Raw genomic sequence first — 26,022 nt, 5'->3', positions numbered from 1 at the left:
GGTGGCGCTGTGGAGCTATCGGCTGCACCTAAACGTCATTAAACACCAGACACAAGATTTCATCAACTTTATTTCATCCAGTTAGTCTAAACATCACATCACCCCAGTGTACTGCAAAACAAGCAAATACCATTTTGTGTCATAATATTCTTTTTAAAAAAATATTCATTGTAATTAATGCAAACTGTAAATGACTTGTTCCTCTTGGGTCGATTTGTATCGCTTTGGCTGTAATGACATTTCATTTGATTTGGTAGATTGAAGCTTGTGAACATGTTATTTATTAGGAGTTAATTTAATAGTTTTGAACACATTAGAGAGGAATTGGTTCTCATTAGCGGTTAAGGGAACAGGTTTAAAAATGTGCAGCATTTGAAATCTGTTACAACATTGTGCTTTTCTGGACTAACACACCGCAAACAGCTGTAATTGGAAAATGCTACATTCAGTTACCTTTAACACTAGAATAACAAACTTCACTTCAAACCAGCTAGGGAACAGCTCCAACTCCAAAATATGTATCTCTGGTAACACTGACAATCTAAAATAAAGTTACTTGTACAGCAATATATGTCAGTAGATTTACAGTATATTAAACATTGAACACCTCACAGAAACTACACACCATGATGAGCAAAAGATGCAATTAAATCAAATCAATGTTCACAAGTGCTTACAATGTATTTAAATTTGAAATGTAAACATTAATTGGACCAAATCATTTAAACACACTGGATCCTAAAATTGTTTTTTAAAGTTTCAAAGGAGGACAGGTTGGTCAAAGATTTGCTAAATACTGCTTGTGAGTTTTGTGGCGTTAAGTCCATCTTTTTCACCCTCATCCCTGATTTTAAAATGTCCAATGGTATGTTGCTGTACAGTCTCTCTGATATTGGCCTAGAATTCAACTTCACACAGTAAAATACAGTAGCTGTAAATGTGGCACGCAAATGCCATCAACTCCATACACCAGCAGAACAACATGGCAGCCTTTAAGTTGAACGCCATCTGGTATCGAACCCACACAACACAGTTTACACCAACTGTGTCCAAACATACCAAACAGGCATTATCGTCTGAATACTGACTCCTGCAGGACAAGTACAGAACTAAAGTAACAACATCAGACTGCACCTGTTTTATCGGCTCACCAGGGACGAGCTCTGTGATATTGTGTGCTGATGTAACTGTATGTAACAACTAAGGCGTACATATATCTCACTTTAACAGCAAAATATAACGAAACCAGGCTGAGATCAAAGTAATTCTGTATGACGCTCCAGTGAATTGAAATGTGTCATTTGCGACGTTAAAGAGTCCACAGAGCAGGTTCATAATGACAAGTCATATTTAAAACACATATTGGTCAGATGGATCCTTCTGTCTATCATCCTTGCCTTGAAAAATACTATCTTGAGAATGTTTTTGGCATTTTGACTCAATACTGACATCCATATCTAGCATAGACTCCAAATGTATATATAGATGAACTATAATACCTCAAAAACAATGTGATAAAACTGCAGCATTAATCTAAAATGTGTCACTTTGTGCGGTAATAATCAAATCTCTTAGGATGCTGCATTAAGGTACAGAAGATAGATACCATACAAGTCTGTAAGGCATGAATGAGCTGTTGAGTTTTGGTGGTATCAAATACTGTAATCACAAAATCCTGGATTATCAGGTATTAGTTAAATGAGAACTAGTGTGTTTTGCTGAAATGATCATTAATAACACATTATATCGCCACCGTTCAGCTCTCCTGAGTGTAGCCTCGGTGTGACTAAATATACAGAAACAATTTCTGTAAAATTCTGGGTTAAGTCCCATGAAGCTTGTATGAGGAGTGGTTTGTTCATGCATGTTTGGCAAGCAGAATAAATAGTATGATAAACACTGATTATTAAGACATCAAATAGCACCGTGTTGGCCCATCAATGGTTGCCACCATCATAGCATCACATTTTATAGGGTGGATCCCTGGAGAATTGTTTTCAGATTCATGATTAGATGTCAAGAGGCCTCGAGGCTCACTGAACGTCACTCATTTGGCAAAATGAACTGAATTAAAGTGAATGCCATTCTCTGAAATATCACTGTCAGGAGTAGGGGTTTGTAATCGTTGATGAGGTCTAACAAAAAGTGAGTACAGATTTGGCAAATGCATGAGGTCTTTGACTAATCGATGTTAAAATCTGATTATAATCAATTATACTGCAGGTAAGAAATAAACTGACTGCCAACGACAGGTAGGAAAGTATGAAAATGGTTTGGCGGCGACGTACAATCACCAACTTAAAAAGAAATACTGCACAGAAAAAAATGTCCACTTAAAACAATCTTACACGGGCCACTATACTGTATCTGTCATGATAAAAATCACACTTTTTAATCCGGCCCAGTCGGAGAAAATCTCTAGCAGTTACAGTAAAATCAACAATCACATTGACAAAAGCAAACATCTCGTTACAAAGAGACTGACTGAGAGAGGGAGTCCTCAGATACCCATCTTTAAGGTGGAAATGAGGAGACACAAACTTAACTTTGGCACACTGAATGAGGAGGGCTGGCAGAGAGGCGCGGACTGAGCCTGCAGCTGTGCTATGGCAGTGTTTGGATGAGGGGGCTGCACACTCATAGCCCTTTGTTGAAGTAGACCCTCTCTACTCCTGGGTGCTTGGCCCGGATTTTCTCCTGCAGCTCCGGCTCCAAGCGGCTGACTGACATAGAGCTGGATCAGGGGGGAGGAATGGGAGAAATTCAGGGATTAATGGGTCAAATACAAACTGTAGGCGTATTATGCAACTTTACAGGCAGAAAAGAATCATGCAAATTTTGCATATATTCATCCATCCATCCATCCATTTTCTACCGCTTGGTCCCGTTAGGGGTCGCGGGTGACTGGAGCCTATCCCAGTGACTTTGGGCCTTAGGCAGGGTACACCCTGGACAGTGGCCAACTCGTCGCAGGGCTAACACAGACACAGACAAGGACAGACAACCATTCACTCTCACATTCATTCAATACGGGCAATTTAGAGTTATCAATTAACCTACACATGCATGTCTTTGGACGGTGGGAGGAAGCCGGAGAACCCGGAGAGAACCCACGGTAACACGGGGAGGACATGCAGACCCACGATCTCCTTATTGGGAGGCAGGAGCTTTAGCCGCTCTGCCACCGTGCACCCCACGGTGCATATATTCAACTAAAGAAAATGCAAGCTTCTGTGGCTATGATAGACTGGTTAGTATTTTTATTTTTTTATTTAAAGCACTTTTATTACTTCTTCAGTACTGTGCAGGCTTGACCAAACACACATCACTAGCCTTTTGCTGTGTCTGTGACTGGAAACCTGGGATTAGTACAAAGACAAGATGGCAAATCAATGAGCTGCACACAGAGTATGAGCGACTGACTGAGAAGATAACACAGCTTGAAAAGAAGATTGGAACACTGTATCACACATGAGCGTGAGCAATTCATTGACTCTGATTGAGCAGTTATTGAACAAGGTGCGGAGCCACCAGGTGCTAATGGACGGACTGTTATACACAGGATTACATCAAATGTAGAGCATCCCATCACGGACTTGGCTGGCATGCTCCCTTGGATGTGCGCTACTGGATTAGCTCCAAAGGCTCCCAAACCAGCCTTCCCTAATGACGCCTCTTACTGGCACAGCACCGGCGCTAGACCGAAAGCTTCAACTCCAGCCAATACTTGGTCTGACGTTGTCCGCCGCAAAGGCAGATCCAGCAAGAAATCAAGTAAGAGGCCATCAACGCTCACTCCACCACCTGAACTCCCATTGCAAAACAGGTATGACCCACCGACTCTGAACAAAATGTGTGATAATACTAACTATGTCGAACCCAGGTAAGCTAATTACACCACCAGCATTAAGGGTAACCAAAACCCAAGAAAAAGCCCCAACACCACTGCTAGGCTGAGGGCCAGAAGAAATATTGCTAACTCCACACCTGATAACTGCCAGACACTATTTTGACTGGGGACTCTATAACCAAGCATGTAAGAACAGCAAAGACTGAAAATCTAACTATGGAGGACACATTTGTCAGGGAGCTGACAGGCTAACAGAGTTAGCCTCTCTACACATCCAAGTAATATGAGGATTATTATCCACGCTGGGTGTTTTGACATTCTGCGAAGGAAGACTGGCTCTGAGATCATGAAAAAAAAAGACTTTTGTCTGCTGCTGGAAAAACTGAGCGAATGTCAATCGCAAAATGTTTTAATTTCTGGACGCATTGCAACCTTCGAATCGAATCTTTTAGCAGACTCCTTGCCCTGAACACATGGCTGACATCGGCGTGCCTCACCCATAGGGTAAAGTTTATTGTCAATTTGAATGTCTTTTGGAACTATAAAGACCGATTTAAACCTGGTGGGATTCATCCAAACATCACTGGTTCCAACCTACATCATGCTCTTGGGATTCCATACTAAAACAAGAATGCACGATTCAGCGGGACAAGGACAGCACACACAGGCAGACAGCCTGTATCTCTCCCCCCTCACCTGACCTGGTGGCCGATACAATGTAATGATGAGCACTGATAATTCTGCTTTCATTTCGAGAGCATTCAGTTTATGTAAATTCACCCAGGTCAATGTCATTACACACAAACTGTGTAGAAAAAATGGCTGCAATCCCTCCTCCTTTCCTGTTTTGTCTGACTGATAAATATGATAGTTTGGAGGACAAGCCTCTATCTGTGTTGCTACACCAGTAGTGCTGTTTAGCCAGGTCTCATCTAAAAACATTACATGGAAATTCCTTTCAATTATCGGATCATTAACCAAAAAGGATTTGTTAGCCAATGATCTGATGTTAAAAAGAGCTCATTTGAGCTGTAGGGATTCTCTCAAAGCAGAACTATCAATGCTCGTCATTACGTTGTATCGGCCACCAAAAAATTCATCGCTGTTTCAGCAGGAATTCTCAGAGATGATCTCACTTGATAACACTAGATACGACTGACCTAAATGTTCATGTCAACAAAAAGACTGACTCCAAAGCTGCGGGGTCAGCTCTGAACTTACCCAACATGTAAATGAAGCCACTCATCGGCATGGTAACATTCTAGACTTGGTAATAACAACAGGGTTAAACACTGACAATGTTTCAGTATTAGAACGACCTATTTCTTACCATCACTGTGTGTTTTTTGATGCCAACCTAATCTTAGCAAAGACTAAAAGAGCATTTCTGGTTTAAAAGAGATTCCTATGGCAAGGCTGAAGCAAAGTTCTCTATTATTATGAAATCATTTGAGTCAAACAGCTATGACTGCTCTTTAAATGACATGGTTGAAATTTTCAACAATACCTTGTCATCTGCTTTAAATACTGCTGCTCTACAGGTTAAAAAGAGGTCGACTGACAGAATCTCCCTTTGGTTAAACAATAACTGTTAATGAGATTAAGAGAATCTGTCGAGCAAGAAAATGGAGGACAACCTCGGCTCACAGTTCACTGTAATATATACAAAGAAGCCATGGCTGTCTATAACAAAGCAACACGTCTGGCAAGAATTACTTTTCCAAGATTATTACAGAGAAGGCTGGAAACTCTGGAATATTATTCTCCATTATTGACATTAATAACAATAACAAAATAACTTAAATTAGAGCCAATATTGCTGCTGATGACCTCTGCAAACCTTGTAAGAAAGATGTAACCATGTGAAAATTCACTAGTATTACATTAGCTGAACTTTGCAAGACTGCCTGTTACGGCCTGTACTGCAACCTTTGAGTTTCTCTGTTGTATCTGTGTGTCTGTGTTGTGGGCGTGGCTCTCTCTCTTGCTCTCTCTCTCACCACGGGCTCCTGACTAATCAACCAAAACACCTGCGCCAAGCCGCACACCTGCAACCCATCCACTAATCAGCACTGCAGTAAATCAACCCTGGTGTTCCTTCCACTCAGCACCAGATCGTTGTTTCAGCCCACGTGGCAGTTCATGTTCCCGGCTCCTAGAAGATATGTGGTAGTATCTTTGCTCGCTTGTACTAACCTTGCTCTCCTTGTGCTCAGGATCACTGACTTCCTGTCTGTCTGCCTCACTCAGCAACATTGCTCGCCTGCCTGCCTGTCTGTCAGCCTCACCTGGTCTCACACACTGCCACACTTACCTCCGGACTTGGACCTCATTACTACCTGTCTTTTGGCAATACATAAATGGATGAGCCATAATTTCTTAAAGTTAAACGAGGACAAAACTGAAATCCTATTTGTCGGCCCTAAAACAAAAAGAAATGCTGTTTAATAATCTGGGGAAATGAACTTGAATTAATTATTTACTGGATTAAATCTGAGGTTATAAATCTTGGAGTTATCTTAAATTGAGATCTAAACTTCAAGTAGAATCATTTAGAAATCAAAAAGATGCTGAAAAACTGATTCATGCCTTTTTATTTCAAGCCGACTCGATTACTGAAAGACACTTTTTACTGGCCTCAGAGACTTCAGCTCATTCAAAACTCTGCAGCTCGACTATGAACTAGCAGGAGAGAGCACATTAGTCCAGTTTTAGCTGCTCTGCATTGGCTTCCTGTAACATTTAGAATTGATTTTTAAGGTCGTCCTCCTCCTTTTTATATACAAAGCCCTTAATGGGCTAGGACCAAGCTACATTGCTAACTCCCTTGTTCATACTTGCCTTCAAGAACACTGCAATCATCTGCTGCTGGTTTATTGGAACAGCCAAAAGCAATTTGGGGATGCAGCCTTTGTCAATTACGCCCCAAAGCTGTGGAACACACTACCTATAGATATCAGGGAAGCCAGCTTGCTAAATATTTTAAAAAGCAAGCTAAAAACTTTAACCTTTAACTAGTGACTTTCCTGATACAGACATGAAACTGCTGTATTTTACTGTGGGTTTTATTTTCAATCTTATGTTATGCATTTTTATTTTTTTTTAAATCTTATTTTTACTATTATCAAGTGGGTTTAATTCTCCATCTTATTTTACATTAATTATGGCATTCTATCCCTGTTTTTAATCTCATGTATTTCCATGTGAAGATGCATTTTATGTATTCTATTCTCATCTTTATCTTATTTTTACTATTATTGTCAAATGGGTGATATTTTTCTTATTTTACATTAAATATGTTCATTCTGTCTTTTTATGTGAAGCACTTTGAGCTGCATTTCTTGAATGAAAGGTGCTAAACAAAGTTTATTACTATTATCATCCTCTGTATCAAGTTTGAATGTTTCACTCACCTCTTCTGAGGGAACAATGCACAGCACAGTGGAGTGGCAAACACCAGGCTGAAAAAGAAACGCAGATCTATGAAACATGCAGTCCAGAGCTTTCTGTTCTGACATCATCCGATTGTCTAAAAACACATGATTGTGTGGTCATAGCAAGCTGGATGTGTACAAGCTTTAAAATCGTCCACATACAGGTTATTAATTATTATTACTGTGATATTGATATCAGAGTTTAAGTCATGCTAGCAGCTCTGTGAGGCTATACTTGGGCACATTGACGCTTTGAGCTAAATGCTATAATCAGAATGCTAACATGCTCTCAATGACAATGTTAGCATGTTGATGTTTAGCAGGTAGAATATTTACCATGTTCACTATCTTAGTTTAGCGTGTTAACATGCTAACATTTAATAATTAGCGCTGAACATAAGGACAGTTGAGGCTGCATTAGCTATGCAGGTATTGCAAAAATTAAATTTTGACCTGATGATGGTACTATATGAGAAGTTAAGGAGTCACCAAAGTTATTACAATCCTGAGGGGGACATGAATGTCTGTACCAAATTTCATTGCAATCCATCAAATAGTTGTTGAGATATTTCAGTCTGGACCAAAGTGGTGAACCAACTGACAGACCGACATTGCCATCCATAGAGCTACGCTGCTAGCCTGGCTAATAACATGCTGAGACTGTCAATTTTTATAATTCAGTGAATATATATATATATATATATATATATATATATATATATATATATATATATATATATATGTAAGTATTTCTGATAAATACCTGACAATATCACCTCATCACTTATGACCCACTAGAAGTGTGTGGCGGTGTCTGTATCTGCAGATACACTGCCCTCTGCCTGTATTTTCTTAGTTTCTTATTAGTTTTCTGTGTACGTTTCTGGGCGTCAGCCTTTCGGCAGCGGGCAGAATGAAGCTGGCTCCTTCCTGCGGGGTTGTGCAGAGGTGTGGGGGGCGATTTTATTTGTGCTTTAGAACGTAACTGCTGTGAAACAATCAGAAAATAATGTTTTATATCTCTGATTCACTGCTTTGTTCTCGCTAACGCCGCTCCCTCTCTTCATTCATTCTCTAGCTCTCTCTCTCTCGCTCTGAGCTGGGGAGGAGGGGCAAACTTTGAATCGTTGCTTCCAAACAGCAACTGACAAATCCTATGTATTTTGCATTTAGGGACTGTTGTTGCTTATGTTTTATTGTTTGTTTCTGTTTACTATTTTTATGGTCTTATTTTTTACAATTTCTACTCCTGTGAAGCACTTTGTGACCTTGCTCTGTGAAAGGTGCTAGATTAAAACTTTACTTACTTACTTTACTCGTGCGTGTGTGTGTGTGTGCTAGTTGGCAGGATGTGCTGCTAAAATCTCTGTCATGTCATTTGAGCTGAACTAAAGGAATGTTACACGTGATTTTAATTGGTCATTTCTGAGGTCACAGGAGGCAAAGTGGAGCCAGGAAACATGTGGGAGGATATGTGGATCATTTTTCAGAGGAAGACGGGACAGGATCTGTGGTATGTAGTGAAAATTCAGAAATGTTGTAAAACTCCTGCCTGCTGACTACCACTACTACTTTACTTTTAATATAACTGAGTTACTGAGCCCCTGAACTCACACAAAACCTGGAACCACATCACAGTGAGAGAGCTTCATCATATTATCAAGACTAGAGGAACTTATAAATGTTTTGAGCACATTCCTTCCGAGATACTTCACAATAACTTGAACAGCAATGTTTAATGTGACATAAATCTATGAATTACTGGCATTTCATATTCTTGTAGCAAGAAATTAGGTTGAAATTTCAAAGGAATTTCACATGGCTGCTTATCAGGTGGACCATCTCTGACGACTCACCAGAATCCCACCAGGCCAACTTGAATAGGTGCACTCATCCATGGGAACTTCTGAAAAGACCAGGCAGAAACACGAATGAGGGGCACAAAAGCAGTGAATTCCCATACTAGAGCGGCCTCATGTCCTCAGTGCTTGTCATTCCTCTGATGTGTGATTATGAAAAGAAAACCAAGTGGCAGACACAGCGTGGGACATGAGGTTCCCACCATTTAACTTACACCTTCATGGTAATTTAAATCTGTGATGATCAAGTTGGTGTTGAGGAGGTTCCTGCAGCTAAGGGAGCCCTCTGTGCTGTAGTTCGTCTTAAAGGATGCAGCTAATTCAGAAATATGCCTACCTTCAGAAAGGCCTTCTTTTCCAAATGGTTCATTAAAAATGGGGGGATAGCTGAAAAGACACAAAATATCACTGCACAATGCATTTTCAACTAAAATTGTAAAAATATAACAAAGTTGGTGGTTTTAAATTTGGATTTTTGTTTTGCCACCAGCTGCCAGTGGGGGAGTCAACAAACATCACATCAGGTGTCTAATTGGACTGATGAAACAAAGATATTCATACCCATTCCTGGAGAAGCCATGAGGATTCTGGAGACCACAACCTGAGAGATAGCCTGCTGTGCAGCTTTCGTTGACTCTCCTAACCTGTTGTCATTCTCATCTGTTATGGGAATGCCGTGTTGAAGTTCTCTGAAGACAAGGAGCAAACAAAATTAAATCAGAGAAATCCAACTGACCTGATATTACACCTACTGAGAGGAATGGCCTTAAAATCTTTGTTTCCAGGGACATTTTCACCATTTGTGTCTTCTCAAGGTCAAAGCCAGTATGTATTGTAATTGTCGACATGCTTAAAAACGATGATGTATTTGCATGTCCTTGTTACCTTTGTCTCATCAGTGGGATGTTGATACAATTAGCAGCAGCTACAGCAGCAAATGGAACAAACCGTCCAATCAGGGGTGAGATGTGCTACAGCAGGAGAGAGGAGGCATAAAAACAGGAGGGAAGAAATGATGACTTGGCTCTGCTGTACCCTGATAGCACAACCAATTTAATCTTGCAGACTAGTGGAAGTCTGAGGTTATTGCAGGTTATATATTTCAGAAGTTGTACATGTAGGGTTTTCTACCATAAATCAGGATGTAAAACACAAAGTAAACTATAAAAGCTGACAGGACAACATGGTGATACCAGGGCACGACCCTGTAAATAATATGGCTTTTCTATGACAAAGAGACTATTTGTGCGTGGCTAGCGTCATGTCAGCAAGCCCGTGCGGCTGAGGTCCATACATTAAAATGAAATGTAGAATGGGGTTAGATGAACTGATACCTTTGTTAGTGCATTTAGTCCTAGAGCGGTGGCAACTGCCCCTGTGGTGGCAGACACATAAGCCGTGCCAAGCTGACTGCAAACAAGAGCAAGAGTCACCGGTCACATCACGCAAAAAAAAAAAAACTGTCCACACAAAGACTGTTGAATTAAAGGGTTAATATGGTGGCCGGTGTCAGTGGCAAAAACGTTCGTCTCTTACCTGACTGTGATTGGAGCATCACCGCTCCTGTTGGTGTAATTGACTATTGCGTTGAAAGACTGATTGATCCACTGCCAGAGCAACACAGCTGGAGTTGTCCTGCAACATTGAAAACCGCAGTCATTAGCAAGGACAGCGTAGAGAGTCCACAGAAGAAAAGATTGTATTTTATCAGCTTTGCTGTACAACTGAAGGTTGGATTGTACAGTCAACGTGCTGCTTTTAGTTAGAAAGTATGAAAATGGACTTCAGTAGAAAGAGTTTACATGTTTAAACATATGGAATACTAGCCTTAAACAACTATCTTTCCTTTCCAGATGTCCTTCAGTAATACATAAATGCACAAGTGATAATATTTTAAGTTGTAGGAATACTATCAGCCAAGGAAGACGTACTGGCTTTGGAGTTGGCAGCAATAGTACAGAGTTAAATCTATAAGCTTGAGTGTAACAGCCACAGTCTGATAATAAAACTCTAGTTTAAGTTCTTACTTGTAAAATGTCATCATGCACCCAGTGATCGTCATGTTCATTGGAACCTGCGCCGACATGCGGCCAATCAGGATCATCTTCTCCCCGGTGTCGGGATGGAAAGCCGAGTCAAAAACATATTTGGCTTTCCACAGTTCATCTTCTGTCAGTCCTGGAGAGACTATACCTTGCCTATGAGACAGTAAAGGTAACATTTAAAGCAAAACCATCTTATAACAGCACTGAATTTACATCCTGTTACTGGTGAATTTGCTACTGCTACAGCCGTCCTTGTAGCTGTAGCCTGGTTTACCTGTAGTCAGTGATGATTTTGTGTGCATGAGCTAGTTGTTCGTTGCTGAGGAGGATGTTCCTGGGGTCTGTGACAGTGAAGAAATGTTTAGCCCGACCTACAAATGTGCTCTGGTCCCACCGGGGCTCCTTGATGTTTATGGAAGTGGATAGCTCTGCCGCCATATTTATCTGGAGAAAGGAAAATGTTACAATAATCGTATCAGGGATTTGTCAGTGTGCAAAAGTATGTACGAACGATGCTTTGAGGTTCAAGGACTTTCAGTCGAATTCTTCTGCAGTAAATAAATGGAAGCAGAAATGGCAATCTGAGACAAACACGCTAAAGCAGAAATTCTCTGTACTGGAACATTAATGTCTGAGGGTTAGTTATCTGGAATAACTGTTTCATAACTGCATTGTATTAGGCCGATATTGACTGATGCTGTAGCAGGATTCCAGGGCCCTGCTCCAGCACTCACCCCGGGATTTACGACCTTTACGGCAGACACAAGTCAGTGATGGAGCTCCTTTCTGAATTGCCATGCTGCATATTCAGCATAATGTTGCTATGGTGATGACTGACCTGACACAAGGGTTGCAAAGCCCTATTATGCGCACACACCAACCCCCAAACTGTGGCTGAAAAGCAGCTCTTGAAAAGTGACAAAGCCCTCTGCGGGTACGTTGTGAACAACTGTGAATAGCTGAACAAAGTGTTTATTATTTTTATCACTTGAATTAGGGTTAAGTGAGCAAAGCACAGTAAGTTTTGCACTATTTGGGTTGTATTATCACCCCCACTTGTGAGTATTTCATTACAACTTCATGTATTCATGATTTCACGATCCTAAACCAGATAAGACTGGACTGCACTGAATGGACACTGCACTATCAAAAATATCAGCTTTGGGGACGCTGCATGCTCATTCTTCCCTGTGTGTGGGTCCATGTAACCCAGTCTGATCTGGTTTTTAACTATTTGTTCCATGCTCCACGTGAACTACTGGGAGACACCAAAGTGCAGCAAATCTAGGCAAGGATCTGCAGCAGCATGATGAAACTCCACCTGAAATTGCACCAAAGATGGCTGCTGGCTGCTGGATTGACAAGAAAACAGAAAAGTCTCTTGTTTGCCGACGGCTGTGGCGTGCAGGAGGCCTGCTGTCTCTTTAAATTGAATTAAACTTCATAGGATTCTCACGAGATGACAACAAAACACCGCCTTCTCTGAGCTCATCCAATGAAACACAAAATCACTGTATGAGCTGGTCTGAACAGGGGTTACAGGGCACTTCCCCTGTTAATAGCATTAATATAGCGCTAACTCACTAATGAAGGTGATGTCGGAGTGAACTTTGGACTGACACGGCCTTTGATCTCTAAACCTTCAGCTGCTTCTGCCCTCACTCTCAACCAATCAAAGGCGGCCTGCGTGGCTACACATTAACCTGCAATTCACAACATCTCCTTACAATCAAAGATATCATTCAGATACTACACGCAGCATCTCATGGCAGCCATTTAACCTTCATTTCTTGAGCATGTGACATCTATTACACAGGGAGTAGCTGCTTTCTGTCCTTGGTCGCAGGGTAAACGTGCTCTATGACTGGATACGGTTAATTGTTCAACCCGACGTAGACCAGTCAAATCTGGACTGTGACAGGAGGTGTTTCTGCATCTGAACAAAGCGATTCGACCTTTACCAAACAATAAAAATACAAGTATCATCATTTTAAAACGACTAATTAAGCACGACATCTGTCCAGCCCGATAACTGTCCAGCTGTGCGCCCCAGATTCAACTAGTATCAGCCTGCCACATCCGCACATCCAGCGGGCTTCTCAAGGAGCCAAACGCGTCTAAAGACAGTTTCCCGCCCGATCTCAGACACGAAGTGCACGCTGCACTTTTCTATGTCGACGTCTCGATGGGCCCATTTAAAAATATGGACAGGTTACTTACTGCACTGTGGGCTCCGGCGGTCCGCAAGAGGTGTCCCTGAAAGGCTGCAGCCAGCTAATTTTACAGGCAGCAACGTCAGCACAGCCACACAGCACACAGAGGCACATCCCCCAGTGTCAAGACCCGCACTGACAAAATAAAAGTCCTGCCTCAAAGGAGCAAGTCACTATGGAAAAAACATTGGAGTTGTAATGGTAAGTGGCCAGGAAAGAAAAAGTTCTGAAAATGCATAATGCCTTTTTACTCTTTTGAGGTGACAAATTAAGTTTAATTTCCCTTCGTCCCATATACGAGGCTCTTATTTTCAGCAGCGAGCAGAGCACTACATCCGTTAATGCTCGGTCATCTTCGCCGCATTGATTCACAGGCAATAAATCATTAATAACTGGTAAAACTTTCCACACACACTACTCGTTGTACATGTACACCAGTCTGGCATTAATAGGCGACACTAATGTCTTGTGAAAAAGTAAGTGTCCCTTAGAACAAACAAAGCGTTCTTTGGTTCATATAAAAACACAATAAATACATCCAATAAAAGAAAAATATAACAAAATTAATAGCAAAATGAGTCACCTATGGCTTGGTTGCAAATCAGCAGTCTTATCCCTTTCATGCTTTAAAATCATGATATACCAAATACCGGTAATAAAAATAAAATCAATTAATATTACCCAATTTCCTGCACACATTCACAGTAAGGCTGATTATCCTATTAGTGTTGCTCATCTTTTGGGTGTCTGTTTCCATCTAGTGGTGACTGGTGAGAGGGAATAATGCCACAAACAGTACCTAGAGGAAATAAATGATGAAGCAACTTCAGTCTTTATTTCATATAGCAGTGGCTTCAAAACATTTAAGTTATTTTTCTTTTTACAACTGATGTAATTTGTTCCAATATTGCCTACTTAAATGAATTACATTACCTCCCATAAGAGACAGCAGAGCAGAAAGAGAGCTACTTACACTATAACAGGGTATAAAAAAGAACATAGTCTGTCAGTGCCATGTGATAAAAATCAAATACAAAAGTGCAAAGAGAACAGATTAATTTACAACGTCTAACCCTATCATCTCACTTCACAAAATAAACTGTTGCGCTTCAGTTACAAAAAGAAAAGAGTTCACATTAGATTTACTGCAACCTTTGATTTGAGGCCATGCCAAGTGAAAGATGTAGCCTACATACTGTATATGGCAACACACTCTGGTCATCATTAACACCCTAACACAAAGATTACTTACATTTAGTTGTTATTCTCAGAATTGGTTCATTCATGTTTCCTGACAAACCAGCAGGTATTGTGACTGTATTGTTCATAGTAGCAATCATTTCTAGCATTAAAAACATCATGCACAGAGAGGAAAAAGTTGAAAGGATGGTGGTCTTTAGTTAGATGTGATAGTTTGCATTTCGTTTTGTGATTATGGCACACTTTTTTTTTTTTGGTCCATGGGGTTATGAATACATCTTTTCTCAAGCCTCTGTGTAGCCTCTATCATCCACACCAGTGGATCTTTACAGGAAATAGTCTGGCGTACGCCGTGTCACGTGGGGCTCTCCTCTGCGTGGTGCAGGGTCGAACTGTAGGCTAAAGCAAACAAAGAGCAGGACTCCTCATCAACTCACATTTGGAGATTTTTCATCAAAAAGAATTATTATTAAAGAAGGTGCCACACGAAAAATAGACACGTTATATTTGTTTAAAAAAAATATACATATAAAACTTTACTTACAAGGAGTATTTCAACGTGTCATCAAGTTCCATGATTGCTGCCTGGTTTCCACAACGATAACAATAGTTTGGTGCACTGAAGATCGTCACTACATTGCGGTCATGGCACCAATTATAACCCTAGATCAAGAGACGCTTTACTTGCATGTTACCTATTTCAAATTCACAACATGTAATGTCAAAGCTGCATCTGCAGTGTCTCCAAGGGAAAAAATAGAATTACTTTCAGCAGATAAACAAAGTTAAAGTACCTCCATTACCAGCTGGTGGGCTCTTGAAACCAAAGTTAGGCCGTTTGCGTGGTTGAAAGTCTCAGAAATGTCCTGCCCGAAGGTGTAACCAGCACCACGGGGTGAGATGCCCCAGCCACCACGGTCATCTGGGTCTGACCATAACAAGTCACACATTGGACCCTGAAACATGGAGGAAACATCAGGGTTGTTTGGTCTACATGCAAACACAAAATCTATCCTATATGTAGAACTACAGTTCTGGGATACTGTAAAACAGCAGACTTTGTTAGGCTAATTGTTTCAGCTCTAAACTTTATAATGAAATCTGATTAATGTGCATGTATAGCAGATTATGATGAGTAAAAACTGTTGGAGCATCCTTGCAGCTACATGCACCATCATACTCCTTAACATAAATGTTTTAACATCCATATGTTATGACAGCAAGTTACACAATAATCAGTCATTTAGAGGAACTTTCATGAGAAGTTCCTCTAATGTCAAATGTGTAGAATTTACATGGACTGAATTTACCTCATGGGGAACCTCCTGCAGGCGATCCAGCGCTCTGATGTGTTCCAGTGTGTCTATTGAAGGGGACAATCCTCCATGGAGGCAGAAAATCTTACAGAAAAAGAGAACATAAATGACTAGTCCCTGTATCTGCACTTTATGTCACATGCCGCATCTGAATACACAACCTTACCTGGTTATCTACCAGCGCAGTAAGGGGCAGATAGTCAAACAGATCTGTGAAGTACTTCCAAACATTGGCATTTCCATATTTCCTTAAGCACTCGTCGTAGAAGCCGTACACTTGTGTGATCTGTCTGCTCTCATGGTTCCCTCTGAGAATTGTGATTCGTTCACGGAACCTCACCTACAAAGAAAAATGCATTTATAAACAAAATGAAAGAACAGTCAGCCATGAACATTATCCTTCCCCCAACTCCAAATTCATATCCCAGTAGTAGCTGACTTGCTTATATTATAAATATATCTCACAGCAGCAGTGGCAAAGTGTCAGGTTTTTTTTTACCTTAAGAGAAACCAGGAGACTAACTGTCTCCACAGAATAGTATCCTCTGTCAACATAGTCTCCCATGAAGAGGTAGTTAGTGTCTGGAGACTTCCCCCCGATCTTAAACAGCTCCATTAGGTCATGAAACTGACCATGGACATCTCCGCAGACTGTCACAGGACATCTCACCTCCTGCACATTGGACTCCTTTGTCAGGATCTCCTTGGCCTTAAATGGAGGACACAAAAACACTGGATGATGCTGATTAACAGGTATCAGCACAAGTATGGTGCAGTGTAGGCGTGCACAATGGGCATGTTTTTTTTTTTTTAACAAGTCTTATCAAAGCTCTTAGACACTGAATATTCATCCTTTTTCAGATTGTGAAGGATACAGCAGATTAATTACAGTTTGCTGTGGTAGTGCCAGTGCACTCCAGTGGTGAAGAGGTACCAAGAGTGGGCGTAGAAAGGGAAAACATTTGCAGACATCTCCCTCCATCTTCTTGGCGAGTGGTTTCCCTTAGCAATGTACTGCACGCAGCTGCAGCCAAATGGTGTGCTCCAAAGCAAGGCCACATGCATTAGCCTGTCAATTCAGGAGATGTAATAGCTAACGGTCCTCTAGCATTGCAGAAAGCTAGCCTGCCTTCCTGCGCAAACCTTACCTTTTCACATAGGACTTTGACCTGATTCTCTGATAGCTGTTTGCACTCATTCAGTTGTTCAATCCATCCGTCCAACTCCTTGGTGAATGACTTGTCGTCCATGCCTGGTTTGCCGTCAGCTAGTGAGCCGACCAGCTTTAAAATACCTCAGGAAAACCTCTCGCTATTTCGTTACGTTTTGATGGCCCCGGCTACGCTCCGTCCTAGCAAGCCTCTCTGGTCATTCGCAGCTTGTGTGTGTGTGTGTGTGTGTGTGTGTGTGTGTGTGTGTGTGCTCCGCGAAAACGAATGCGTCAACTGCCCTGCGTCCCTGCAGTTTGGTGGGGACAAAAGTGTTTAGTTCACATGATACAGAAATAATGTACTTCTCCTTGTTAAACGACGAAGGTCACACAGTTACCTGTTTATGTCGCAAAGACTATAAAACTAGCTCAGAGAAACTGCAGACCCAACCCTGCCCACTCTGGTCCAAAGCGAGGCTGCGCAACAAATCATATTTATACTACGTCATGGCATCCCTGGTGGGCCCTGTAACAGGGGTTTAAAACTGTCTCGTTTATTTCTCCGGGCGGCTTGAATTATAATGTGTTTATTTGTATGTGATCTTACTTCAGCTTGTTGATGTTGTGTTTCCTGGATGTCAGTTATTTAAAAAGTGAAATTGCTGGTTGATCTGCCCTCTGCTGGACGAAACCGGGAACAGGCAGTACCAACAGTAACATCGCCAGAAATACACACTCACAGGTTAGATAGCTAGTTGCTGAGTAACGTTACAGCTCAACGGTTAACGATAGCTCAGATAATAGTCATATAACTGCAATCTGTGATGAAAATTTGTTTATCCTATTTACCATTTGTGGCAAGGGAGCGGGGGACAGTTTTGGTGCTCATGGGAAACCATAAGCTATTAAAGCCTTTTTTTAAAGCCAACTAGTTAGCTTAGCTGTCAAATCAGCGCTAGTAACGCTAGCTAGGTAATTAGCTACGCAACTAGCATTAGCTTAGAAATGAAGATACAAGGAAACGCAACCTAGCTATAACAGAAGTATGGCATTAAAGTTATTTGGTTTTCCATCAGGTTTTTTTTATATTAATAATGACCACTTGTAATTTTGACAAACCGGTAGAGAATTATCACCCAACTCAACTTTTAGTCTCTTGGGTAACGTTAAATTAAATGTTTCGGTTTTTACAGACTACAACTTTATTATGTAGTTCACTCTCATGGACTATTTCCAGCAGCAGCAGGCACGTTTTCAGCAAAAAAGCCACGATAAACTGATTGTGCGCCTGTCCTTCACCAAACAGCAAACAGTAGCAATAACTGGCTTGTAAAGAAAGTCTTATGGCTACATTGCAAGCTAGCTAAACACCCATTTTCTCAGGAGTTGGTGGAGACCAAAACAGAGCTAAATGAGAGTGAATATCTAATGCTTCATTCGTCAGGTGGACAAACATGAATCCAAGTTGCCCAAACTGAAAAGCCATTGGCTATAACCCAAAAAATGTTTTGATAACTTTTGATAATTAGCACAAACTCCTCTGGGGACTATGGATGTTCTGTACCAAATGTTGTGCCTATCCCTCCAGTACATGCTGAGATATTTCACTAGATAAGTGAAAACTTTGACCTTCTGGTAGCGCTAGAAGAAAAGTGAGAGGATCACCAAAGTCATTATTATTGTCTGGATATCTGTACCAAATTGCATGGCAATTCATCCAATATTTGTTGAGATACTTCACCAAGAAAAGTCACAAAAATGTCACTAGAAAATGGCAGCCAAGGTCACCAAAGTCAGTAATAACAACAATAATAATAATAATAATAAGCGTTATTTATAGAGCACTTATCAAAACAAAGTACAAAGTGCTTCACAGAGAGATAAATAAAATACCACATTGAATGATAAAATACATGAAGGCCAAAAACAAAATAAGATATATTAATAATAAATGAAAAACCAATAAAATAAACAGACAGCTCAGGTAAAATCAGGATATGAGACTTAAAAGAAGACACTGACTCAGACAATCTAATTTCAGGTTGTTCCAGAGCCTCGGGGCCTTGATGGCAAAAGCTCTGTCCCCCTTTGTTTTCATCCTGGACTTGGGAAGAGACAGAAGACCCCTACCTGAAGATCTCAAATTACGCAAAGGTTCATAAAATGTAATCTGGAGCCAGGTCATGAAGAGCCTTAAAAGTAATCAATAAGATCTTAAAATCAATCCTAAACAAACAGGGAGCCAATGTAAAGAGGCTAAAACAGGTGTGATATGGTCGTAGCTCTTGGTCCTGGTTAAAAGCCTAGGAGTCATCCTCTGGCCACCAAGAATGTCTGTACAAAATTCCATGACAATCCATTGAATAATCTTTGAGATATTTCAGTCTGGACCAAGGTTTTGTCAGTAAACGGGTTCATTCTATAAAGTGGGAAAAGGAGCTACCGGTAGTCTATTAGTAACATACGTTTGCTTTAAAGAAATGTAACTCATTCTGTCAGGTAGGAGATATCTAATTAACATTTACCATTTAACTACCAGTTGTATAAATGTGCTTTATATGAAATTAGGTCTTTCTGTCAGAATACACAACCAGTAGACTAAATGCTACTAAATTACGCTTTAAAATGAAACTGATTTTAGCAAGTTAATAGCATTTTTCCACTTGACGAAATGAGTATAGTGAGATATTTTAAGCATTTTTAAACGTTTATGGTTGTCCATTTAGATTTACTTAGATTAGCCTTTTCCCCACCTGTCAGAGTACGCTACACTCGAAAGACTACATTACCCACAGGTAGACGCCTTCCTCTCAAATGCACATGCGCAGTCGTTTGTTCTACTCTGGACAGCTGTAGGAGAAAATGGCAGCACTCATGCTAGGACAGCAGGTAAGACATTCAATGATTTTGGTGATTTTAATCATTTCACGATAGTTATGAGTGGAATTTGTATAACCTAAAAACACGTCTAAAGTATTGTATTCCCTCTGGAGATCAGGAGGTAACGCTGAATGTCCAACAAATTCACACGAGGCATTGCACTTGAATGACTGCTAACGTGTTAGCCTACAAGCTAGCTGTCTTTAACGTAAATGGTACAAAGCGTGCCAGACGTTCATCAGTTCAAGTTCTGGTTTCTCTGTGCTGAGAACATGCATTTTTTTTCTTCCTAGGTCCGCCAATTCAGCACGTCTGTGATCAGACCTGCATCAAAACTGATCAAGGTATATAAAGTCATTGCACCAAGCATAACAGCTCGTCTAACGTCACTATGTAACACAAATGGTTAGTGGTTGCAATTTAGTTCATCTCATGTGTATATGTCCTTATAGCCTCCCATCCAGGTCTATGGAGTGGAGGGCCGCTATGCCACTGCTCTGTTCTCAGCTGCCAGTAAGCAGAACAAACTGGACCAAGTGGAGCAGGAGCTGGGAAAAGTTAAAGTAAGTAAAAAATAAGACACCGAATCGCAGTTAAGTGATGTAGGGGTCAATGGATGATGGAAGTAGTGTTTTCTTCAACATTTTATCCCAAGGTGATGAGGATAGAATTGTTGGTAATTCATTTAAACAGTGTCATGAAATGAAAACTAATTAAATAATTGTGCTGTATATTTGAGAAATGAAGCATTGGGATAATGATCTGATTAGTGCCGACCTACCTGCCTTTTAGTACATAAATTCAGTTGCCTTTTGCTGTATGCCATTTTGTTTTTCAGACCCTGATTAAGGACCCCAAGCTTTCTGGTGTTGTAATGAATCCTCATGTAAAGCGCAGCATCAAGCAGAAGATTTTCCATGATGTGCTTGCAAAGGCTAAGCTTTCACCCATCACCATCAACCTCATCAGTGAGTGGCTAAGTGACCCCATTACTGCTATGAGTTTGGCCTCTGCCTTAGCTATTATTAAGATAATGTCATGCTAAGAAGACCATAATAGGCTCTTTGAGTGTATGTGTGAGTGTAGTGTTCATACATATTGTAAAACCAAAATAAGTTTGAGCCTATTTGGTTAGGTCAGTAGAGGTTACAGGTATTTGAAGTACCACAAAGTATTTCTTATGATTTCTCGCTAACACTAGTAAACATGGTGAAGAACAAAAGGTTGATAGTCCACCAGCCCACACCAGATAGTATACGAACACTTAATTGTTGTACTACAAAGTAGTCAAGTGTTTTACATTCTGTTACTTTCTTAGGTTTGCTCACAGGAACCAACATGCAAATAATTTTAAAGTTTTGTTTAATATCAGAAGTAATGTGCAGTAGTATCACAAGTACACTTAAACAAGCAATGTTTAGAAATTTCTTTTAAATATAAGTGTAACAAGTTTGGTTCCCTCACCTCAAAAGATTTATTTTTTATTGGTTGGTGCCAAATTGAAATGTAATACAGACTTGGGTAGAAGGGTATACACAAACCCTTTTCTGTTGCTGTTTTCTGCAGATAGAAGACACATAGTAAAGAAAACCATCTTCTGCAGTTTAATTTAGAAACACAATTTTATCTTGACTGTCTTTGACTTTTTTTAAGACAACTGTATAGATAGTTTAGCTTATAGGCACATTCTCAGATTGAAAGCTGCAGCTCTTAATGTCTTTCTTGGGTTCCTGTGACCCCTGGAGGACCTGTGGAGGTCACAGGGAGCTAAGGATTGTCAGACCTACTGACTACACTAGCATACAGCTGATTTGCATTTTATATATGTGGTCTTACAATCTGTGGAAGTATGGTAGTGTTTTTTTACATTTGTATATGAAACATGTTGTGCAAGATTTTCAATTAAACGGGAGAACTGTAATTGTTTAAAAACACATCCTTAAATTAGGATATATCGGATGATATTTGCCATGTTGACTGTTATCGGCAAATAGGATGTCATTCACCGATGGCAGTGGCCAATATTTATGTTGTGTCGCATCAATTTTGTGCTGGCTACTTATTTGTTGTTTAGCAGGCTAATAAGGCGTTTGAAACAGTTTTTTTTTTTTAAATATATCTTTCTACATGTGAGAGGTTATATTAATGGTTGTTTCTTAAATTTGTATGATTGGATTTATGCTGATTCAAAGATAGTGTAATGAAGGGCTGAATGACTTTAAAACAGTTTTCCTTTTGGTTTGTTTTTAATAATGAAGGTTTCTTTGTTTCCCTGGTACAAAAGGGGAATAAATAACAACAAAAACAAAATAAAAACCAGCAAAAACCTTGGCATCTGCTCAGAATTTCACAATCAGTGCATCCCTACCTCAAATAGAAATAATCTAATTTCTTAGTTCTAATCTAAGTTCACCAATTGTAAGCTCCTCATTGTATTTCCCACAGCAGCATTACTCCACAGACCCATAGGTGTGCTGCAGTATATTGATCATGGTGTAAATACGTTTTGAAGCATGTTTCTAAAATTGATATTTAAGTGAAAAATGTTTATAGCAGGACCAGTTGGATGAAATCACAATGTCTATTGATTTTTGAACTTGACAATATGAGTGCTGTACACTGTTTTCTCACTGTAAAGTTTTCTCAACTCAAGACAGTCAGTTGTTAATGCAGAGAAACGGAGAAACAGGAAGATGCTTTTTGTTTTGCAGATGTTTTGGCTGACAATGGTCGTCTTACTCTAACTGGTGATGTTATTACTGCTTTTGGCAAGATGATGAGTGCACACCGCGGAGAGGTCATCTGCTCTGTCACTACTGCTCAGGTATGAAATGGGTGGAGATACATTATATGTATGTTCCTGCACATTCTTGTTGAATCTCCTACACTTTAAAAGTGGTCACCTCAAATAAACAGTCCCTATTATGGATCAGTAACTTAGAACTAATTAATTACATTCCTTTTACTGTTAATATGTTGTATAATCAACCAATGAATATTTATCCATTTCAGCCTTTGGATGCAGCTAATCTTTCTGACCTGAAAGTAGCTCTCAATGGCTTTCTTCAGAAGGGTGAAAGTATCAAGCTTGAAACAAAGGTACAGTGTCAAAGCATGTTTCCAGAAACAATCAAATGACCATTTTGCAGTAGGTGTGAGTTTATCTAAATGTAAGTTTAAAGGTGGTTAAAAACCAGTCGGATTCCAATTTAGTGAATCAGCGTAATGTAATAAAGTTGAGAGTCCTCTGTAATTTCATCTGTCTCCTCCTCACAGTCGGATCCTTCAATCCTGGGTGGCATGATCGTCAGTATCGGGGACAAGTATGTGGACATGTCCACCAAAACAAAGATTCAAAAGCTGACCAAGCTCATCAGGGAAACTTAAGTCCTGTGGACTTAATTTTGTGAAAGATTGGAGGCCACCATCGGGGGGGGAAACGCTGAAAAATGTATATTGCTACCTGTTCCAGCACTGCAGTTGCTCCTTAAATCCAGTGTCTGTGCTTAAGTTCATATGGATGTTAATAAAAAATAATAAAAAATTGAGACGTCCTTTTGTTGTCATTGTGACACTTGTATGTCCTAACAATGACCAGTGATTATGATCTAGACACATGGTTTCTTTAGTATGTAGAGTAATTGAGAATTCTGGACAATATAGCAGTTGAATCGTTGCTGAAGTAGTGTCAATATATAATCTTGGTTATATTGTAACTAGAGGCCCAGTCTCGTTAAGTCTCTGTTAAATATGGTCTAATTTGGCAGAACCACATTGTGTAACAGTGAGCTGCTCCTACGTTTCCTGGAAGCCTCTGTGCGCATGCGCTGTCAACGCATCCTGTTTTATTTAAAAAAAAAAAATCCAGGCGAAAATGGCTGCCTCTCTCATCTAAACCTTTGCTTAAAGGATTAAATGAACATGAAATAGGCAGCAGAAATCGCAGTCCCGCTTGAAGACAGTACTGATGGACGACAGGGCGTAGTTCGTGCAGCGCCTTCACAAAGATGTGGCTGCCGGAGAAGGAAAATGTTTGCGATTCGAAATTAACCCTTTCCTGTCCAACATCCACCAACAAATAAGGTACGAGCTATTCATTTTACGTTCTTAAAATAGTTGAGCATTTTCGGGGGACAACGTTAACATTTTAGTTTTGTGCATGCCATTTTTTTTAAACTACAACTGTAGTTTACCTCGTTTTGTCTTGACATCACTTGTGTTTTTTTGTTGCAACGCTAAGAGGCCTGTTTGCTCCACCAAAAGTAAGCTTCAAAAAAATGCTTCTTTGGGTTCGTGTTTGTCTGGATATACGGTTGCATGTGTAACTTTCCTACCTAATGTTTATATTTCTGCACTCCAACAGAAAATGATGCATCAAGTGACCAGCAGCAACAGTGACTATTGTATGAGTGGACTGGCAGAGGACTGTCATCCAGCCAGCCACTTTGATTTATGTAGCACACAATCCAACAAATTCTACCCCTCTCCGACAACGCCTGGTTTGCAGCTGTCCCTTGCGGGCCTAGCCCCTTTGCCACAGGGCATGCACAAAGCCATGGCATGTCAAATGCAAGACACCCAGAACGACTTCCAGCCTCAGACGGTGAGAATCAGGGGCAGTGAGGCTGCGGGGCCCGATGGCTCTAAGAAGAAGAAGGGAATGGTGAAGTCAGGGCGGAGAGGGAGGCCATCAGGGACCACAAAGTCAGCTGGTTACCGTACAAGTACTGGACGTCCACTTGGGACGACTAGAGCAGCTGGGTTCAAAACCAGCCCAGGGAGGCCCCTTGGTACCACCAAAGCAGCAGGATATAAGGTGAGCCCCGGCAGGCCCCCCGGCAGCATCAAGAGTCTAGCTCGGCTCAAGAACCTGGAGTTCGGTTGTGACGGCGCCAAGAAACTTGACTTTAGCAACTGCAGTGTTCCCAAGAAACTGGACTTCACTAGCTGTGATGTTCCAGCTTTTCCATACGCCATGATGGAAAAAAGACCCCTCTGTGAGCCCAGTGGCAAAGTGGATGAAACCAGCGAATAGCTCTGCGGCTTTCTCTCCAGTGCTTGAAAAACATTTGAGTGCATGAGCAAGAGGATGCTTAGGAAAACATTTCTGTTGTCGGAGGAAAGAGCTATTTTTGCCATTTAGAAAAGGCTCTGACTGAGTTCTCAATGTACAGTGTTTGACATCGTCTTCATCCTCTCAGAATAAATGACTGAATTAAAAGTGTTATTCCAGTTTGGCGGAGATGCATGCATATGAATTAATCACACCGATCAGTATAGGTAAAAATGTATCTATCAGTTTGTGGTTCAAACCTCACTAGAGTGGATCTTTCTTCCCCTCAAGCTTTTTGTTCCTCCGAATTGTGACACGTTCTCTTACTCTGCTTTAATATTTATATGGCCGGGTTCTTGTGACATTTTTTACATTTATAAAAAATGCATTTTAGTACAAACAGCCAATCAAATCAGCTTTTTTCCTGCGCATGTGTAGTTGTCCTTTCTGTGTTGTCCAGTTCAATATGTGTTTTGTTCTGCGATATTATCCTGCATCATGCCTAAATTGGGAACACTGCGACACATTTTTAATTAGCTTGAACTGATCAAACTCAAGGCATAATATCCTTTTGAACACAGTATTTGTTATTTCTGCACTTTGTGAATATAGTTTTGATTATGCATTGTAACAGTTTTCGTCCCCAAACTCACTTGATAAGCACTTCCACATTTACATGTATGTTGTTATGCTGTTCATTAGGAAAAAATGACTTCATTAAACAGAAAAAAGGTATTGTGGAATATGTAATAAATGCTAATGTGTATGTATGTGAAACCAAAATAAAAGAAAGAAATTGTCTTTTCCACAGCTACTTCCTGTCAAATCGAAAGCATGTAATTCTGCCTGTAGACACAAGGGGGCCCGTGTCCCCAGACAATAGTCACCTTGTAATAATACCTTTATTTACCCCATGTTAAATGAAATTACGGCGTATTGGCAGTCATGGTCTTACTTTTTGGACGTGGTTTTACTCAGTGTGATAGCAGAAATGGTTAAAAATACTAAAATAGGCCATGTTT

The 26,022-nt window shown here is 40.4% G+C and overlaps 4 protein-coding genes across 8 annotated transcripts; 2 read left to right on the top strand and 2 right to left on the bottom strand.

Moving 5' to 3' along the window:
- Nucleotides 1–52: 52 nt before the first annotated feature.
- On the bottom strand, nt 53–13,554 carry sfxn1 (sideroflexin 1). Its single transcript, XM_044204637.1, has 11 exons — nt 13,409–13,554; nt 11,463–11,632; nt 11,171–11,341; nt 10,680–10,778; nt 10,478–10,553; nt 10,029–10,114; nt 9,705–9,832; nt 9,481–9,530; nt 9,141–9,190; nt 7,264–7,311; nt 53–2,734 (listed from the first exon to the last, which is right to left on the bottom strand). The coding sequence occupies exons 2-11, from the start codon at nt 11,624–11,626 to the stop codon at nt 2,638–2,640; spliced, it is 969 nt and encodes a 322-aa protein (XP_044060572.1). The 5' UTR covers nt 11,627–11,632; nt 13,409–13,554; the 3' UTR covers nt 53–2,637.
- Nucleotides 13,555–14,214: 660 nt separating this feature from the next.
- Nucleotides 14,215–17,793, bottom strand: LOC122879960 (serine/threonine-protein phosphatase 2A catalytic subunit alpha isoform-like). 4 transcript variants are annotated; one of them, XM_044204640.1, is made up of 8 exons: nt 17,066–17,793; nt 16,807–16,986; nt 16,417–16,626; nt 16,084–16,257; nt 15,912–16,001; nt 15,396–15,557; nt 15,146–15,264; nt 14,215–15,000 (listed from the first exon to the last, which is right to left on the bottom strand). In XM_044204640.1, the coding sequence occupies exons 2-8, from the start codon at nt 16,897–16,899 to the stop codon at nt 14,928–14,930; spliced, it is 921 nt and encodes a 306-aa protein (XP_044060575.1). In that variant the 5' UTR covers nt 16,900–16,986; nt 17,066–17,793; the 3' UTR covers nt 14,215–14,927. The 4 variants fall into 4 exon arrangements, with proteins under 4 accessions (XP_044060575.1, XP_044060574.1, XP_044060573.1 ...); XM_044204639.1 differs by lacking the exon at nt 16,807–16,986 and having other exon boundaries at nt 17,066–17,375; nt 17,466–17,789; XM_044204638.1 differs by lacking the exon at nt 16,807–16,986 and having other exon boundaries at nt 17,066–17,789.
- Nucleotides 17,794–19,846: 2,053 nt separating this feature from the next.
- Nucleotides 19,847–23,495, top strand: atp5po (ATP synthase peripheral stalk subunit OSCP). Its single transcript, XM_044204646.1, has 7 exons — nt 19,847–19,956; nt 20,241–20,291; nt 20,400–20,510; nt 20,786–20,915; nt 22,659–22,771; nt 22,960–23,046; nt 23,224–23,495. The coding sequence occupies exons 1-7, from the start codon at nt 19,930–19,932 to the stop codon at nt 23,332–23,334; spliced, it is 630 nt and encodes a 209-aa protein (XP_044060581.1). The 5' UTR covers nt 19,847–19,929; the 3' UTR covers nt 23,335–23,495.
- A 279-nt stretch (nt 23,496–23,774) lies between these two features.
- Nucleotides 23,775–25,808, top strand: si:ch1073-44g3.1 (uncharacterized protein LOC797133 homolog). 2 transcript variants are annotated; one of them, XM_044204644.1, is made up of 3 exons: nt 23,775–24,030; nt 24,188–24,209; nt 24,311–25,808. In XM_044204644.1, exon 3 carries the CDS (start codon nt 24,314–24,316, stop codon nt 24,980–24,982), a length of 669 nt encoding a protein of 222 aa, XP_044060579.1. In that variant the 5' UTR covers nt 23,775–24,030; nt 24,188–24,209; nt 24,311–24,313; the 3' UTR covers nt 24,983–25,808. The 2 variants fall into 2 exon arrangements, with proteins under 2 accessions (XP_044060579.1, XP_044060578.1); XM_044204643.1 differs by lacking the exon at nt 24,188–24,209 and having other exon boundaries at nt 23,777–24,030.
- The last annotated feature ends 214 nt before the right edge of the window (nt 25,809–26,022 follow it).

This window comes from Siniperca chuatsi, linkage group LG8 (genome assembly GCF_020085105.1).
Source record: "Siniperca chuatsi isolate FFG_IHB_CAS linkage group LG8, ASM2008510v1, whole genome shotgun sequence".
NCBI classification, from domain to species: domain Eukaryota; kingdom Metazoa; phylum Chordata; class Actinopteri; order Centrarchiformes; family Sinipercidae; genus Siniperca; species Siniperca chuatsi.
Note: the sequence above shows the minus strand (reverse complement) of the source record. Positions and strands in the feature narration are given on the sequence as shown.